Source organism: Simochromis diagramma, unplaced genomic scaffold (genome assembly GCF_900408965.1).
Source record: "Simochromis diagramma unplaced genomic scaffold, fSimDia1.1 OVJJ01000302.1, whole genome shotgun sequence".
Classification (NCBI taxonomy): Eukaryota; Metazoa; Chordata; class Actinopteri; order Cichliformes; family Cichlidae; genus Simochromis; species Simochromis diagramma.
This window is the reverse complement of record NW_024386792.1, coordinates 594171-613249: the sequence shown is the minus strand read 5'-3', so window position 1 is coordinate 613249 and position 19079 is coordinate 594171. Positions and strand designations below refer to the sequence as shown.

The window sequence follows — 19079 nt, the reverse complement described above, 5'->3', positions numbered from 1 at the left end:
AAAACTAAACGCATAATCAATTTGACCTGATTAACTGTAAGTGTGAGCACCTCTGTAAAACCAGGTGTTTGCAGTTTGCTGGTCTAGAGCATTCAGGTGTTCACTTCCCAGGAGTGGACATGCCAGGAAATTTGCCCAAGCTCAGATTATGCAATGCTCAGAGAAACTGCAAAAAATCCATGAGCTACATGTTAAATGGTCATGACAGTACAATTAGAAAAAATACTGAACGAGTATGCTTTGTTTGGAGGGGTTACCACAAGGATGTCTCCAAAACAAACATGGCAGCATGGTTTAGGTTTGCAAAGTTCCATCTGAGCAAAGAAACAAGACTTCTGGAACAATGTCCTCTGGACAGACGACACCACAGTGGATATGTTTGGCCACGATGCACTGCACCATGTTTGGTGGAGACCAAACGGAGCACATTAGTACAAACAACTCATACCAACTGTCAAGCACGGTAGCAGAGAGGTGCTCCTTTGGGCTTTCTTCAGCCACAGGACCTGGGCACCTTGCTTGAGTCCACCATGAACTCCTCTCGATACTAAATAATTCTGGAGTCAAATGTGAGGCCATCTGTCTGAAAGCTAAAGCTTGGTCATGTAACGGGACAGTGATCCCAAATACAGCAGCAAATCTACAGAATGACTGAAAAAGAAAATGATCAAGGAGTTGCAATGCTCCAGTCAAAGTCTTGATATCAACCTGATTGAAATGCTGTGGTGGGACCTAAAGAGAGCTTTGCATAAATGAATTCCTGCAATGTTGTAAAGAAGAGTAGGCCAAAAGTCCTCCACAACGATGCCAGAGATGATAAAGTCAGGAAAAACACCTTTAGTAGCAATTGAAGTTATTGCTCCTCAGGTGTTTCTACAAGCTTCTACATCCTTAGTTTTCCAGGATGGCACTGAGTCTTTTTCATAAGTCTGTAGGTCTACATTATACAACATCTTCTGCATGTCTGTTTGCACTGAAAGAGCAATGCCTCCTGTGTTGTTCTGTTAAAGGACAGAGGGCATCATTTTGTGTACAGACTATAAACTGTCTGGTTCAAGCCTGAACTGAACTGAACTATACTAATTTCCTGTTTCATCTTTGCTTTCGTCAGTGTGTGTGTAGTCTGTTTACATTTACATCTGTGAACATTAGCTTGTTTAAGAAAATTCATTTCCTCCCTGCCACTCCTTATCAGCTCCATCCCTGTAATGGTTTGTAAAAATCTACACGGTTAAAAGAAGGGCAGCTCTTCTGTGTGTCTGATTGAGGAAGTGTTACACACTATGCTAATGTTTTTACCCCTCGTGAATGCGATAACTCGAGAACAAGGCAAGGCGTAGGAGGCTAAGGTGTAGCACTGGCGGTTGCCAGTTAAAATAAGAAGAATGAATGATAGTGAGAATCAGTGAGCTCTCCAGACTTCTGCCTCCAAAGCAGCTTGATCAGGCTGAATTAGCCAAAGGGCTCGGTAACATGCCATCCAAGAAGAAGAGCCTGTGCTCTCAGCGTCCTCGGTTCAAGTCCAGCCTTTTCTGTTGAGTCCTAAGTGTCGGCTATCAAATTACAAAACACTGGCATCTATTAGAGCCCATCTCAACAAGGAAGTGCAGCAATTTTACACATCAAAGCATTAATAGGTCTTTAGAGGTACAAAAAAAAACTTTAGGGGGAAAACAACCTGCTGCTCGTCACGTCTGCTTGAGGCCAGGGCCTGGAAGGGAAATGAAATGCTACTAGCGTCCCGCTCCAGAATCTCGGAGTTGCATTGTGGGTAATTCCAATGACAGGTTATGACAAGAGAAAAAAACTCTATTCCTCTGGTTCTGCATCATTTAACTGAAAGGCTGTGTGACTGTCTGTGTCTCCCTAAAAAACTTCCACCTCTAACTTTGTTTGGGTTTGTATCCAGCTGACAGACAGCGACTACGAGGACGAGCAGCCGAAGCACTCCTTCGTTAACCACTACATGAGCGACCCCACCTACTACAACTCCTGGAAGCGGCAGCCCAAGGGGCTTAAAGGCATCGGCACGTCTTTTGGCTATGAGGAGTGCGCCACCGCAGATACAGAACCCTACTACCAGACCGTGGTCACCCAGCACAGCACAGGGGGCGCGTACACACCCACGGGGCAGCCGGCGCACACGCACGTTAATCCTACCACCAACCCGCCGGGGTCACGCACGCCTGTGACGGGATTCTCCTCATTCGTTTGACTCTAGAGACAAAATCCGCACAAGATAATATTCACACATGTACACATGTATTGAAGGAAAGGAGAGCGCCGGCGTGCGTTTGGACTAAAGGAGACAGAGGACGAGGTGAGGAGACGTGGGACGGACTGGTGTTGAATCACCCCTTCATGCCCCGAAGGACTAAACTTAAACTTCTCACTCGCCTTCTCCCCCCGTTCACGCAGGCCCCAAGTCGACAGGGGTGTGTGTGTGTGTGCAGCTCTTTTACGCCTCTGTGTCACTGTGCTCACAAACACACATTCACCACCTGATATTCCTGCCTATTCCAGAGACGCTCCGCCGAGAGCGATGACTAGATTAGTCACTATGTGTTATTGTCAAAGAGAGAATTCAACCTCAAGCTGATGGATCCTGGGATTTCAGCACAAAGATTATCCTCTGTTTTCTGTATTTTACACATAAGTGCACAAGAACGCACACACTCACACTCTCTCTCTGATGCACCATTTCAGTATCTCCCACTGGGAGAGAGAAGCTTCAAGGTTGAGGAGAGTTGTTAAGAGACGGCACAGAACGGAGCAGCTTTTGTTCACAGGCTGGTTCACGTACACAAACTCGGAGCTGTCAGCTTTAAAAGACCACCACAGAAGAAGAAAACAATCGATAATCACAGTTGTTTTTTGTTTTTTAACTTGAAAAGGATGGAGAGTGAGCGTGGCAGGGCTTCTTTGGCATTCAGCATCCATAATAAGGGTGCTGAGTGCTTTCTGAGAACAGTGTGGACTAAATGGAAACCATGTTTTTTTTTACTGTCTACTGCCTGTTATCAGTGCTCCCAAGCCATACTGCTTGCACTGAGCTGACCCCTTCCCTGCTTTCTCCACCCTCCACACACACATTTCATATCTGTTCTGTTCGAGGTTACATTTTTAAATAAAATGAATTTCACTGTGAGGCGTGTGCGTATGAGCATGCGTGTGAGTTGCTAATTTCAGAAGCTTGTTCATCCGTCCGTGTAGTTCACTGCTGAGCAAAGTGTGCCACTGTGCGTATGTTTGTATATTTTTTGAGATGGATTTTGTACAGGGAGATTCTACTTTCTACTGCGTGTGCTCTTGTATGTAGTCTGGCCATGTTTGTGCGAGTCAAAGTAAACGGCACTGGAGAACATTCACGTACACTTACTGACAAGAGAGAGGAGAAGACGTTTACTAGTGTAAGACACAGTGACTGACAGAGAGTGGAACAAGTGCCCGGGATGTTTAAGAGGTTTCTCCTCCTTCAGACTGAGTATGGTTGAACTTCATGAAGCCCCACCATCACCTCAAGGAGCAGCAATCCAGACCACACATGTACTTTGTACTTTTCTTCAAGTGCAAATAAAATTTCTCTGTAAGGTTTTTGCTCATCATGTATACTTTAAAGGTTCTTCACCCGCCCCGCCGGCCAACCGCCTCGCCTCACCCTGTCACGCCTGAGCCCCATACAGTGTGTGAATAAATGGTCATTGTTTACCCGTGTGTCTGTGTGGTCCATTGTGTTGCAACAGTGTCTCCTTGCATCATTGTCTTCATTGCGTAAACCGATTTAAGGCGGTGCTTTCACATGTAGCATGTTCAGAGGAATGAATAATGCTTTGCTTGTGGGGATTTTATTAAAATGGTAAAAGAAGGAAAGGGGGGTGCCAAAGCTTTTTTTTTTTCTTTCTTTTTTATTTAAAGATTTATTCAGTGTTGTGAAGTGCCTTTTTGCAAAGTGCATTCATTATAGTCGTGCTGCGTTCTTTTCAAATCTGCAGTATAAGGTGGTTAAAGCCACGCATTAAAAACCTTAAGGTAGAAGTCCAAAAAGGTAATTTTAATATATCAAAGTACATGTTCTTCAGAAAATTGTCTTGTTTTTGAAAAAAAAACAAGTACAACCCTTGGAAATTGTTCAGTTACATTGAAAAAGCCAACAATCAGTGGTAGAAAAAGTTGTCAGTTCCCCGCATTTATCACACCATTAAAGCCTTGAAATTACAGTCGGAGGCTCAGATTAGATGTCAGCGCTGAGACGCTGCTTTCAGGATCTGCTGTGTAAACCTGGACGTCAGGAAAAGCCTTTGCTGCAGAGAAAGAATTGTGTGAATGTAGTGTTCAATGTAAATAAAACCTTAACGATTTGTGCATGTCAGAAACTTTAATTTTATTCCCAACCGCACTTAGCAAACATATCATATATTTAAATTAAAAAACAAAAAACAGTCTGGTTTTGGGGGGACCACAGCAGTAAGAAGACATTTAGGGCAAGCCAAAGCAGCAGAAAGTCATATCCACTGTGAGTAAGGGTGGTGGAAATGCTCCGGTTACTTCACTCCCTCGGGGACTGTGCAGCTTGCAGTAACTGATCTAACCTTAAATTCTGCAACACGCTGAGTGTTTGAAGATATGTTAGTCTTCTCTGAAAGCTGAAAATGTACTGCACATGGACCTTTCAACGGGATAACGATCTTAAAAGTACAGCAGCTGTAAAAGTTGTTTGATCATTACCAAGACACTGACAAGTTTAGTATGTTTTTATGAGAAATCCTGAAAACTCTTCATCTACAAGGAAAAGTTATGTGGTCAAATGCAATCGGAGTGGGTGAAACATAAGTATAAAATGGAAATCCTCACATACCTGGTGTTTTGTTTTTTTTGTCCTGTTTCTCATCATCCCCAATCGGATAGGGTAAAGCAGGGAGAGTTTTTCCTTCCCACAGTCGCCAAGTGCTTGCTCAAAGGCGGTCATCTGATTGTTAGTTTTCTCTATATTATCATAGGATCTCTATCTTACATTATAAAGCACCTTGAAGAACTGCCGTTGTGATTATATACATAATATATAAATTAAGTTTAATTTAATTGAATAACAGCTGCAACACAGTGAATCTGCAATTTTTGGTTTATTTGCAAATTAAAAGTCGGTTCAACCAATAAAAGGCTTTGGCATGCATTTGTTTCTGATGCTTCTGTCTCTTCCCAAATGCAGAAGTATACTTAAAATATTGTTCAACCTTCAGCAGTAACACTGTTTGGATCCTGTGTCCCCAAAGTGTGCGTGCAACAATAATGAGACGAAGAAAAACACACACAAAGCACAGAAATCCTTCAAACAGGAGAGAAACAGTTTGAGTAAGAGTGCGGCACACTGTAAACTTTTTTTAAAAGTCTCATTAAAAGTCTGTAACACTGGTTTGAGCAGCTCACGGTGCATTTATTCCCCACAGGCACTTCACAACACACCACCACCGATTGTGCTGCCATGTTTTTCTTTCAATCCCAGACAGCAGGTGAATACTTTAATAAATAACGTTAATTAGTTAAAGCATTCGTTAACACTGATGGAAATCTTCAGACCGTAAAGAATCAGAAGAAATGAGGTGAAACGAGATTTCATTAAACTTGCTTCCCTGTTTCCCTTCTGCCTTATTCAAATCCATTGATGCATCCGGAAAAATGTGCAACACCTTACAGAGACACTGAGACACGTTATTGTTTTAATGGGATACACTTTAAGTGGTCAACAAATTGTTAATCGTTAATTAAGTATTGAATATAAAAATACCTCTTTGGTCTTAGTAGAAGAAAGCAGCTGTTTCCGCTAAAGTTAAGGCTAAGGGTCGCGGATTATACGCCCCTCCAGCCAGCTGAGGGCGCTGTGGGGCGCTGACACAGACCCCCGTGGGAGGGGAGGCAGTGTCCGGAAGAAGCTCTGCTAACATGGCGGTTATGTTTTTCACTCCATGCTTTGGTTGTGAGCATAACGTTTAGGTGTAGTGACTGTTTTAAAGTGCGCGGCTGCAGAGAGGAGCATGCTGCCGGGATGCTGACGGCCGCGGCTCGGAGCTGAGTCTGCGGTCCCTCCCCCCGCCGTCTCTGCGTCCGTCCGTCCGTCCGTGCCGTGACTTGTGACCCAGTTTGGTTTGGTGAGTTTTCGCGTCCTCCTCCTTCATGCTTCCTTCAGTGCTTCCTCTTTTCTCCTGTGGCTATAAAATCTTCCCTTTGACGCTGTGGGAGAGGGACGTTAAAAACCATTAGCGCGTGCACCGTGATGCTGGTCGCAGGGCCGCGCCGCAGTCACTCACTTTGAGGGGGCCAGAGTCACCATCATACTGGTATAACCTACTGCGATTATTTCTTTGAGGGAGGTGATCAGTTTGATTCTGATGTGCGTGGAAAAGACAAAATGTCCAGCTTATTTTTATAATTAAGCACTTGAAGTTTTTCCACTGAAGGAGGCAGAAAAGTTGGCTTAAAGAGAGGGTGGCCATATTGGACAAGGAGCTGAAACAGTAATTTTTTGGAAGACAGCAACTTGTCTTTAAACACTCACTAACCACCAAGCAGCATTAATTTCTTTGACCAGTAATTCTGGCTGTTCGATCGGTCCAGCATGTACAGTGCCTCTCACTGTATGGTAGCTGGGATACCTCCAGTCCCCCACGACCCTAACCACTGTGAGGATTCATAGATGGGCTTTCATCAACTAATACACCAAGATAAAAATATTCCAGAGATCCAATCAGAACCAATTAAGTTTTGTAGAAAGGCGGGAGGAGTTTGGAAGGCATCCAGTCAGAAGTAGTCTCCTTGTGCAGCGAGGCTAGACGTACACGTTTGATATGGTTCAGCTGCCCCGTTTCTCATGAACACATGACAAAACGTCAGCACTTGAGAGGACCAGGAGACCAGAAGGAAACATTTGATATCAAGGAAAATAAGACATTTTGTAAACCGTGTGGAGCAACTCTCACCACAGACTTTTACAATAAACTTTAGATTTATTCTACTAAAGCTAAAAGAATTCAGATCCCTAAATTATGAATAAATCTCAAAGACTCAAAGAAGATTTTAGTCAAAAGATTATGACTAAAACTAAATCAAAATTGTCTGTCACAATTAACGATGGTACCAAGCAGTAATTAAACGATACAGGGTTTGTCAGACTGTATGAGGAGTGATTGTCTGCAGAGGACACCTTGTGCCCTACTACTAAAACTAACATGTTTCAAAAGATGTCACTTTGGAACAAGAAGTCATTTGCTCGTCAGCAGCTGGTAATTGTTTACAGACAGGTTGGCGTGTTCCAAAGTACAGGCAACCAAATCAATCACAAGGCAGTTTTCAGTGCAGCACCATATTTCTATTTTTGACCAATTTCACATGTCCACTATTCATTTGCCAGCTGACCATTCTCCAGGTCTGTGCAATTCGGGTAAACAGGCAACTTCACTGCAATTGCAATCGACATCTAGCAGCCTCTCACCACGGCTTACCATAAAAATATGGCCCGTTTGAATCCCTGATGAAGCTGTTTCGTGCAAATTGGACAGTGGCAGGTATCGCAGCGCTGGTTATAATCTCTCTGTGTTAACACAGCCTTTCTACTTTAGGATCTGCATGCGCTCAAATAAAAAGGGGTGTTTCACAGAAACTCAATCAGCTAAACACTGCCTAGTCCACTCAGAAAACATAGAAGCCACTTTTACTTTTTGCAAGGTGGAAGTGAGAGTAATATAACCTAGTTTAAAGGTAGTTACACTATTTGAGGAAGTGTTCCAGCAGTGTTAAAAATAAATAGTAGAAGCAAACATAAAAACATTGATTTTTTTGTAAATTCCCCAGACAATGCAATGTGAAGTTTGCATTACAGCTGGGCTTTATCCTGTGGTGCTAGTAAGTTGAAGCTTAACAAGCTGCACATATAAAACATGTAAAGCAAATACAAATAAGATCAATGAAAATGTGGCATTTTCAGCTGATTTGAAACTGAAATTCTGAACAGCCAGTTCAACCAGTTTATGAGAAATGCGAAATTCAGCATGGTGATCTAGCCAAGTAAAATGAGAGCCATCTGCATAACACAGAAAACTCTGACTACAGGCTCAACATACCTTGCTAACACATTCATCCCGCCGACCAATAATGCAACTTAATTCAGTCACAGAGAACCATCCAACTATTATTCTCAAGAATCGCTGCCACTCCTACATTATTGGTCAGTGTAGTGAAACTTGCACACAGTGATGATCTAATTAGTCTTCGCCCAAATCATGCTTAAGGTTAAGGTCAGAGTTATAACAAGTAAAGCTATTTTTCTTTATTAACATAACATAAATGAACTCAAAATGAATAATAACCTCAATGAATGTATGAGTTATTATTAGACTGTGGTATTAAGCTGCTGTAATTATAGTGAGGCGTGTATTTTAGTGAAATAATCTGCATGTGGAGAAACTACGCCTGAAGCTAATTTGTGTTTGTATATTTTACTGTTTTCCTAGATGAGCTCGGATGGCAGGAACACAGAGTTCACAGAGTGACATCTTAGAGTGAGTGAAGTCTTACTGGACTGGGAGAAGGAAAAAAATTAGCCCCTGTGAGCAAACTTCATAAAACCTAACAATGAGTGAAGTATCTGTGAAGGTAGATGAGGATGTGATAAAACAGGACCCCGGTTTGGAGCCCCTCGCAGAGCCACTGCTGATAATCCTGTCCCCGCCTCCACCTTTCTTGCCTGTCCACGGTGAGCCAGCCTTGCTTTGGTCTAAATGGCTCAAAGCGTTCGAACACTATGTCGAAGCACTCAGTGAAAAAGAGCTGGTCGACTCCAGTAAGTGTCTGCTCTTACAGAACTGCCTTGGCCCGGAGGGGCAGCGTATCTTCACAACACTGATCCAAAATGACACCACCTACGCAGCAGCCATATCAACACTGACAGCTTACTTCAGCTCTGATCACACCACTCAGATGCACCGCCTTAAATTCCACCAAAGGGCTCAGATGCCTGGAGAGACTGTAGATCAGTTTGTGTCTGCTTTAGAAGAGCTGCTCAGGCCTTGCAGTTATGGACACTTGAAGGATGAACTCCTCTTGAATCAGCTGATTGAGAAAACAAGCTACCCACAGCTCAGAGAGAGGCTTCTGAATGGGAGAGAAAGTCTGACTTTGACCACAGCGTTACTTATTGGTAAAGAAGTGGAAACCTTGCTAAATGGATCTCAGCTGTTTGATATTCATGAAGTCAGCGTGGACATTGGAGATGACTTAGAACCACCGGTTCAAAGAAAAGCTAAAAGAGGAAGGCCTCGCCGTGGGGAAAAAAGGTCAAAAACAAACACGCGCTTGACTAAAACTCAGTCACTCAAACCCAAAGGTAACTGCTACAGCAATGATAAGCTCTGTAATAATGACAATGATGCAGAGTCTCAGACTACTAGTGAGACCAATCTGACTTGCGATAATGAAAATGGAGCCTCGTCTTCATCTTTACACAAGCTGAACAAGCACAGGTGCAACAAAACTAGTGATGGTTTTGAGGATGACGACAACACCAATGATGAGGACTTTGATCCGTTTTCAACTAAACCAAAAGGTCCCTACTGTCCCATCTGCCCCGATCGCCGCTTCAGAGACGCTCACAAGCTTGCCAGACACATGAGGACTCACACAAAGGAGAAACCGTTCAACTGCCCTGTCTGCTCTATGAGCTTCAGCCAGTCGTACCACATGACCCGACACCTGAGGAACCAGCACGGTGCAGGACAGCATGTCTGCACTGCCTGTGGGATAACTTTAGAGAGCTTTGCAGAGTTGAAAAGTCACAAGAGGAAGCACAAGTCAGATGTTCTGTCATATCCAGAATGTCGTGAAAAATTATCCAACAGCGACGTGTTTTCTAGTCATGTCGAGTCAGACAGCAAAAGTTTCTCTACCCACACAGAGGGACAAAGTTCTCAGCAAATCGAGAGAGTCGAAGTGAAGATTGAAGAAATAACAAGTGACGATCCAGCTTTCGGTAACAGGGATTTTCAGGATACGGGATCCGAAGCGAATGTTTTGATGGAAGAAGGAAATTCCGATGAAGCACCATCTCAAGATGAAGGGAGACCGAAAGAAAACCCCACCGCCACTGCGAAAACAAAAGGCCATTTCTGTCCCATCTGCATAAACAGACGCTTCAGAGGGCCAAACAAACTCATGAGACACATGAGGACACACACAAAGGAGAAACCCTTCAGCTGTCCTGTCTGCGCCATGAGTTTTAGCCAGTCCTACCACATGACCCGACATGTGAGGAACCAGCACAATCTGGGCAAATACATCTGCTCTAAATGTGGCAAAAGTTTCAGTAGCTGGCTCGATATGAGAGCGCACAAGAAAACCCACGCAGTCGAAGGCCTGACATGTCTCGCATGCGATAAACAGTTCAAGGAGAAGGCTGCGCTTGCGAGTCACCTTAAATTACACAAGAAGGTCGCGTCGGGTCCTCGAAGCCTCGTCTGCGGCGACTGCGGCAAAGAATTCCGCCGAATGTATCACTTGAAACGGCACATAGTGACTCATAGGAAAGCATCGAATGGGGAGTGTTTCACGTGCCCTGATTGTCAGACAGACTTTGCCTTTGTGGAAGACCTCAACAAACACCTGGAGGTACATGTGAAAGAAAACAAGGGGACCTGCCCAAAGTGTAATGAAACCTTTGGTAGTCTTGAAGAACTGGAGGTACACATGGCGGTGCATCAGAAGTCTTATTCCTGCAGCACGTGTGGAAAGAAGTTTAAAGTTGAGTATGCTCTGAAGAAGCACGAGCAAAGTCATGGAAGCGAACAGTATTACTGTGCACTGTGCCGCAAACACTTCCTCAAGCTTTCCCACTATAAGAGGCACTTAATGGTCCATAACAGGCGCGAATCTAAATGTCCACACTGTGACACCGTCTTTCTGCAGTTAACCGCTTTGAAGTATCACCTGCGGACTCATACTGAAGAAAGACCGTACCAGTGCACCTGTTGTATTGAAACCTTTGAGGAGAGGGAAGATCTAGAGCAGCACTGCCTCAAACACAGGAAATTCAAGAAGGAGAGGCCCTACTCCTGCACTCGGTGCGATTTTGCTTTCTCCACCCTGATGGAGCTGACGGAACACATGAGTTCACACGAGGGAGAGCAGCCGCAGACCTGCTCCGTCTGCGGGAGGACGTTCCTGAACAAGAATAAGCTGGAGAAACACCTGACGATCCACACAGGGGAGAGACCTCACCTCTGCTCCATCTGTGGGAACGGCTTCCCCTCCGCAGCGAGCCTCAAGCTACATGTGCACATCCACACAGGAGAAAAACCTTACCAGTGTTCCCAGTGCAGTAAGAGTTTCAGGTCGTCCAGCGGGCTGCGCCTACACAGCAGACAGCACATGGAGGTTCGGCCCAGTTACGAGTGTCCCCAGTGCGGTAGAACTTACGGCCGGATGACAGAGCTGAAGATGCACCAGCGCTACCACACAGGAGATAAACCGTATGCGTGCACCTGCTGCAGCAAACGCTTTATTAGCAAAGATAAACTAAATGTTCACATGAGGATACACACAGGGGAGAGACCGTACTCCTGCCCCCACTGTGCACAGACTTTTACACAGACCGGGGACAGAAACAGACACATCAGTAAATTCCACCCGTAAGTGCAGTGAAAGGAAAACGACAAAGGCTCGGTGGTTACTTTGAAATGACCGTACCAGTGGTTTTGCATGTTTGTTGGAGTTTGATGCCTTACTAATATTTGAGGAAGAATACAAAACCAAAATGTATTACAAGCATAACTAAGGCAAATTTAGGCTGACATGAACATAAAAGATGAGGTAACATAATTGGTTTGGATTATGAACAACACTAACAGATCAGTTTCTGGCAGTCCCAGTAAAGACTTGTTAGTGCTTAACTGGAGGTTTTTGTGAAGCCAAACTTCACAAATGGGCAAAGTATAAATGCAGCAGATATTGTGAAAGACATCATTTTTTTATGAGCTTTTCAGAAGAATCAAGATTAATGCCTTTTTGGTCATATTAATGATTTATGAGCCCATGCCAGGATTTCCACTACTCACATGTCACTTTTAACACAGCCTTCCAGTATGATTTTTGTCCCCGCCTCTTGCATGCAGAGATTTCTCTGAATTCTGACTCTGACTTTTAATGATCTTCTTGAGTTAGCCCACTCAACCCCTCACTTCTTTACTTCCAAGTGGCTTACAAATCATTTGATTCTGTTCATTGACATTAGACAGTGAGGGTGAAAACTGATGTTGAGTCACAGATGAAAAGCCAGTCACACAGAGCTGCTGTTCATCTGTCTTAAATGTTTTCTGTGAGAGAGAATAACCTGTTTAATGTGTTTGTTTGTTTTTTCTTGTGTCTTGCAAACCTACTCAAAAATGACTATCATAACCTAAAAACATAGCACTTTATAACTTTCTTATAGCACATATACTGAGCCAAAATGCGACGCCTATTGGAGACAAAAGACAAATTACACAAAAGCAGCATGAAAGAAGAAAACTCCCACTTCTAAAAATGCTCATTTCTTTACTACTGAAAAAACTTTTTCAGGATTTGTGTTTTCTCGTTAGATTGTTCTGAAAAGTTCATGAATGTGCTGCTTTTTGCTTCCAAACTTTGCTTAATGGGGAAAAGCATGCAGAACCACAGTACTGGTGTCACAAATGGTTTCTGTGTGTACAGTAAGATGCCTGACAGTTTGTCTCTGCTGTTTTCTGCAAGTTTCACAGCTGGACTGAAGAAGTCGTATCATTACTCTTGAAATACAAAAGCTCTGCATGACAGTTTATTCTTTGATGCTCACGGCTCTCCCTCCTGTGCCTGATTTATCCCCCTTGTGAAGCACTTTTGTAAATCACCCTGGTCTTACAGACTGTCACACTCGTGACCAGCATGTAAATCTTTGGCCTTCGACACACGTCTGCAGACACATACTGAACAATCAGACACCAAAATGTTTCAGCGATCGCGATTCAGCATTTTTATCTGTATGTGTAGGCATATCTTACACGTCTGATTCTTTTTGCTTCTCTGAAAGTGAGCATTTTGTAACTGTGTTTGGAAAAGTGTCCTAAGAATAAAACGTATTCACTTCACCAGTACCTGTTGTGAGACTGTGAAACCACATCAGATGTGTACATAGAAACAAAGGAATGAACATCGTTCCATGTTTCATCTGTTAGTTACTCAAACTCGCTTCAGATGTCAAGTCCTGTGACACAAAATAGTTCTCCCTCGAGGGGGAGGGAGTATGTGACTGGTTCTTTTTGTTAGCAGTTAAGAATTCACAGTTTTCAAGATATTTTCTAATTTTGTTTTGATGGTAAATGCCAATAACAGGCTGCAGCTGATTTAGTTTTGGTGAAACTCGGATCAGGTCAAAACAAATGTGAAAAACTTTACGTTACCCACAATCTTTAATGGATTAGTTTTAAACTTTACAACAATATACTAGGCGTTGGGGAACATGAGTATCCAGGTTTGCTATATCAAAACTATATCGAGTAATCTATGATATGAAAGGACATGGCGAGAGCTATACAACACGCTTTTTACTTTTTCAGTATGACCACACAGTGGCGCCGTACCAATAAAATGGAATAAAATATCAGAGTTTTAGTAAAGACGTTGCCTTTCAGGTGGGCGTTGTGTCTCTGAGTGCTCTTCGTTTTTGATGCTGCTCACGAGAATGAAGAAGCAGCACTGTGTCAGACTTTGTTGCTGTCGTGTTGTAAAGAGCAGTGATGGCAACAGGCATATTATTGTTTTCAGGTGTGTACATGAGCAGAAAACAGAACAAAGGAGGGGGTCTTCTACCCAGCCCGGTCTGCTATTTTACAAAAAAAAAGACTCCTCTTCATCAAAGCTTCTGCAGGCCCGACTGCCCTGATAGCTTTTGAAAATCACCCACATTTCGGGCAACTTGAAAACAGACTATTGTGTGGCAGTATATTTCTGTGGAGTAAAAAATAAAACTGTTTGTGTTACATGTGCCATGTACCAATTCTTGGTTAATTTCTTGCAGTAAATCTTCCATATTTAATTAATTTAATAGGATGAAGTTTTTGTTTTGGGGAGTTTTTCTTGTTTCTTGTGGAGGGCTGATCTTTTGTGGAAGGTAAAGAAGTACATACAACTTGCATTTGTTGGCATAAAACGAAAGCAAGGAAGAAAGACGAGACTAAATGAATATTTATGAGGACATAAAGGAAATGAGTTAATAAAATTGTCAGAAGTGGTCAGGAAACAGCCAGGTTAACATAAGGAAAAAACAAAACACAGTCACTGAGACTAAAATATGATATATTGATTTTAATCAGACCTCTGTCTATATGTGTTTGCAAAACAACCTCTGAATGCAAAGTGTAAATCACCTGACATGAAATAACATGTTACACTACAGTTGCCGAGATATGCTCCTAGAAGGGATACACGTCTGAAGATTTCCACACATCACACGTGGGGGAAGCACAGGTGTTAGTTACCTTTTTCACCATACAATTCTCACAGTGTGAACAGTAGTTAAATAGATCGAATTTTATTGATGTAGATTAAAAAAGGATTTTCACATATTAATGTGGTACTTGTCTGTTGAATGCATTAAGCGTGTTAAACTATTTTAGTGAAATAAAAGGCCAGTAATTATTTTTAATTTTTTAAGGCAGGATGAAAAAAAATATAAACTGAAAAAAGTAAAAACGAAAGCAGCATCAGGCTTAATAGGTGGCAGTGACGTCTGAGTTTATGAATTATATATTTAGTTATTGAGAGATATCAAAGGGTGCAGTGTAAAGGAGTAGACGGTAGGTGGCAGCACTCACTGTTATTAACACTTGTTTTTCCACGGAAATAAGCACATTATTTTGAAGCTGCTTCCTGTTATCGAATCGACTCGAGAATTTTTAATGTAATCGGCTGTTTAACACTTGGCTCTGGGTTATATTATAATCTTCATCATAAACGAGCTTTAAGGAGACTTTGGGGTGACTGAATCTTGTTGGTAATCTGAAACGATCGTATGTCTAATGTTTAGCTACTGATGCTAAGATGCTAACTAGCTACCCTGTTATGGTATGCTAACTAGCGTTGTGAGGCTGGTAGTTTCCTGTTATAAGTATAATGTTAAATGTAATATGTGGCTAAATCCAGTACCAGCATGTGAACTGTCTTTTGGAAACTGCAATGTTGGCTTACATCTCATTTATATCTCAGTTAGATATAAACACCGCTGACTTTAAGATCTGCTTCTTTCACGTAACTACAAAACGTCCTGTCTGAGATACCTGAAGTTACGGTCACTCCTTATGGCTGCTTTCGGCTTTACTCCTGCCAGAGAGCAGGATCTTTTCAGTTTTGAAGCGGAACAGTCCAGCTCAAAAACAAGCAGCGGACTCAGCGGGGAAGAGGCCAAGCGTTTCTACGAAAGCTTAACAAAAGATGAGAAAGGGGGAGATGGATCAAAAGGTCAGACTAGACAGGAGAGTAGAGAGTCCAGGAGAAGAGCGATGAGGAGAGTGAGAGCTGTGGAAGCACAGCAGGGCCAGAGTGGAGGGAGTCAATCAGAGACTGGACACTCAGAAAGAACCATGGAGCTGCTGGGTCTGCGGCTACTGCGCTTTGCCCATGAGGGAGACATCCCTGGGCTCAAAGAGGTCCTCTCAAAGGGGGTCGACATCAACTACCAGGTATGATAATGAAGATTCTGTTTCATTTGGGGAAATGATACAATACACTCTTTAAGCAAAATGTTTTTTCCACCCTTGCAGGATACTTTCTTCTGGACAGCTGTAATGTGTGCAAGCTGGTCAGGGCAAAAAGCTGCTGTGAGACTTCTGCTGCAGCACGGAGCGGCCTGGGTCGGAGTGGTTGACACAAAGGGGAGGGATGCCAAAGACCTGGCACTGGAAGGTATAACCAACAAACATGGTTGAAACCCTGAAGTCATCTCCCAGGTCAAAACTGGTTGCTAAGGAAAGGAAAAATTGTGACGTGCCAGCTGACGGTTATTCAGCTCCGAGATGTTTGCTCAGATCTGATCATTAGTGGTCGATATCTGTTTGTGTGTGCAGTGAAGCTGAGCCAGTGTTGTTGTAGTTTTGGATTTTCTATTTAGTATTTGTTCCTATTTCATTTTGATGTTTTGCTTTGAATTCAGGTCCGTTTTCATTCACAGTGGGTTCAGCTGTTTCACTTTTACTTCTTATTGTTTGAAATTGTTTGTTTAATTTTCATTACTTTTACTGTTTTAATCTTTTTATTTATTATTATTAGTATAATTGTTATTATAAGGCAATATAATGTGGAAATTTAAAAAATTCAGGACAGTTTTGCAACATAAATGCACCCCTGTAGTCTAAATAAAGATGACCATAAAAGCTTGTAGTATAGTCAAACATGACTATACTAACAAAGATTAAAACATAGTTAGTTTTGCAATAACATAATGTTGGTTTAGTGAGTTTTTATGTCTTTTTCAGTTTCATGGCTCCAAGTTTTAAGATGACTATAAAGACCTTGAACTGAACTCATTCATTTCTTTTCACAGCTGGTCACAATGATGTGTTGGAGGAGCTGTTGAGCTACGGGAGAAGACCAAAGAGAGACACACCGTCTGATAGCAGGTGTGCACACTCTCATTGGTACACAGTTCTAATCTAAATATAACCACACAGTAAAATCATTCAGGCTTTACAATATCTATCTAAACCATTCATATCTGAGGAATAGGGTACACACGAGCCGTTTTCACACATGAATTTCAGATAATGTCGTGACAACCAGCTTAGACTTTCTCTAAAGTTGGCCTTCCTCACATACAACGCCCAGCAGAGGGAACTACTCTGTATAATAGAGATGTTTGTTTATTGATAATCTAATGACACAAATTTTTCCAAGCGATCAATGAAAAATCCTTGATTCAAAATCTATGGTGAGAAACATTTAATGGTACAGGAGTTTTAATCCATCCGACAGAGACACTGCCTGGTGCCTTTTGGATCGTTGATGGGCTAAAAGTGATCGTGTCTGGGTTTAAATCTCGTATTAAAAAGCTTGAGCTCTGGTGATGGTGAAGCAGAAATTACTACATAATTTCTACTTTTGACATTTTACAGTCAGGAGAAGGATCAGCGCTTATTGGTGTCAAATTGTGCAACAAGAGTTCATCTTAGTGCATTTAGTGCATATGATAACAGCAGTCCTTTTGCCCTCCTCACTGTGTGGGTGTGTTCACAGATGTGAGGGCATACACAGCAGTGAGCTGAACAAACTTCCTGGTAAGGCTGGACTTTAACCACAGAGATCATGGAATCAAATCGGAGTGAATTACCATAAAAAATCAAATAATGCTGAATAATATAGCAGTGATATTTGCCAACATTCACCAACATCAGGATCACATTATGAGGTCAGATCAACAGATTTCGAATGAGCACAAACACGAGTGAGATAAGATTACAGCAGGTAAAATCTCTGCTGTTGTTTACACACACTTGGAGAAGAAGTCAGTTTGTGGCTCTTTCATGTTTCTTTTTGGGCTCATGTTGTCTTTTTTCATCTATCCTCAGTTCCCTCCAGCGTCAGTGGTGCGACGTGTGTCGTAGCGAGCACAGCAGCAGCCTGCCGTCACATCTCTCCTCCACCCTGCATCAGTTCAATCTGCGACGCCCTCCACCGACGCCTTACTACTGCCTCCCCCCCTCCAGCAACAGCTTCAAGATGATGGTTCGTTGTGGCTGGAAACCAGGAACAGGACTGGGGCCACAGGGAGAGGGGCCCAAACAGCCAGTGCCTACTGTGCTGAAGAGAGACCAGAAGGGTCTGGGATACGGACAGATGAAAAGAGCCAAAGTGACTCACTTCCAAGCCAGAGACTGTGAAGCTGTGAAACCACCATCTAAGGACAAAGTGGGGATTGGAATGAAAGGACAGAGGAAGGAAGAAAGTAGGAAAAAAGAGCAAAAAGACAGGAACTGGGAAAGAGACTTCCGTGCCTCTTTTTATCTTTGACACTGGCTCATTCACATCTGCATCTGAAACACATAAAACATGACGCTGAGTTTTTTATTAAAGCTTTGACAGAGTTTGTTGGGTTTGTCTGTGAAGTGACTTTAAATGAAGCTTAACGCTCAGGATCAGAGCTCGTGCTGTCTGTTTACGGCATCAGCTGCTGTTTGCTCAGTGATTGAATGTGTGGCAAAAGGTTTTCATTCATGTTCACGAGGATTTCAATTACACTGTAACTGAATGCGTCTGAGCCACAAAGGTGTTAAAGGCTTACATTATAATGTTTTATTCGCATTCAGCAAAAAGAAAAAACAGCAAGACCGATCTTATCATGAAGAACACTGATTATTGCTCATGATCCAGGGATGGACAAATTCTTTAGCGTCATAAAGCAGTGCAGACATTTTTATATTAAAGAAGAAAGAGTTTCTTTTAGATATTAAAGTTGATTCTACGAAGAAAAATCATCTAGTTTTTTCTTCACTGTTAAATCCTTTTAAGCAAATACACAGACCGAGAGTAACCTTTCCCTCTGTTGGAGCTCCGGTTGCCTTTTCACCTGGTTCACCTTTACACCTGCAATCATGTGAATGTTGAGTCACACGCTTGTGCTTACCTGTGTCAGGTTCTGTTAAACTGGTTTTTACTGCTTCAGTCTGGGCTCTTTTCTTTTGTTTTCAGGGCTTTATAATGACAAGAAAGGACATTTTAAGTCACTTTAAACTGCCTGTTACACAACACGTGGGCTCAGGGACGTCCTGTTTCAAAATAATGGGCTAAAAATTAATGTACCCTTAAAATCTACTCAGAGTGGTGTAATCCACTTTTTATCCACATTTTAAAATATTCTGTAGCAATATTGATTTGTTCTTGTAGATTTGTTGGAAGATAATGTAGGCGAAAGCTTTATTTTGTAATGCAGAGTAATATGTGTGCCACATCTTATAGCTACAGAGTATACCACACACAGGCACTGCAGTACAACCTCAGCAATCTCTCTTTCCATCCACCACCTGCAGCTCTTTAAG

The 19079-nt window shown here is 42.5% G+C and overlaps 3 protein-coding genes across 5 annotated transcripts in view; all 3 read left to right on the top strand.

Annotated features, from left to right (window-relative positions):
• The window catches only part of LOC120728643 (protein sidekick-1-like), a 282587-nt gene extending 278879 nt beyond the window's left edge, over window positions 1–3708 (top strand). For all 3 annotated transcript variants that reach the window (XM_040023681.1, XM_040023682.1, XM_040023680.1), the window contains one exon: window positions 1910–3708. In XM_040023681.1, the coding sequence (XP_039879615.1) occupies window positions 1910–2215 (306 nt within the window). In that variant the 3' untranslated portion in view covers window positions 2216–3708. The remainder of the gene's footprint in view (window positions 1–1909) is intronic.
• On the top strand, window positions 3301–18705 carry gpank1 (G patch domain and ankyrin repeats 1). Its single transcript, XM_040023689.1, has 5 exons — window positions 3301–3311; window positions 14916–15731; window positions 15813–15954; window positions 16592–16667; window positions 17613–18705. The coding sequence occupies exons 2-5, from the start codon at window positions 15351–15353 to the stop codon at window positions 18052–18054; spliced, it is 1041 nt and encodes a 346-aa protein (XP_039879623.1). The 5' UTR covers window positions 3301–3311; window positions 14916–15350; the 3' UTR covers window positions 18055–18705.
• Window positions 6058–13148, top strand: LOC120728644 (zinc finger protein 585A-like). The gene is made up of 2 exons (XM_040023683.1): window positions 6058–6143; window positions 8502–13148. Exon 2 carries the CDS (start codon window positions 8623–8625, stop codon window positions 11671–11673), a length of 3051 nt encoding a protein of 1016 aa, XP_039879617.1. The 5' UTR covers window positions 6058–6143; window positions 8502–8622; the 3' UTR covers window positions 11674–13148.
• Window positions 18706–19079: the final 374 nt, after the last annotated feature.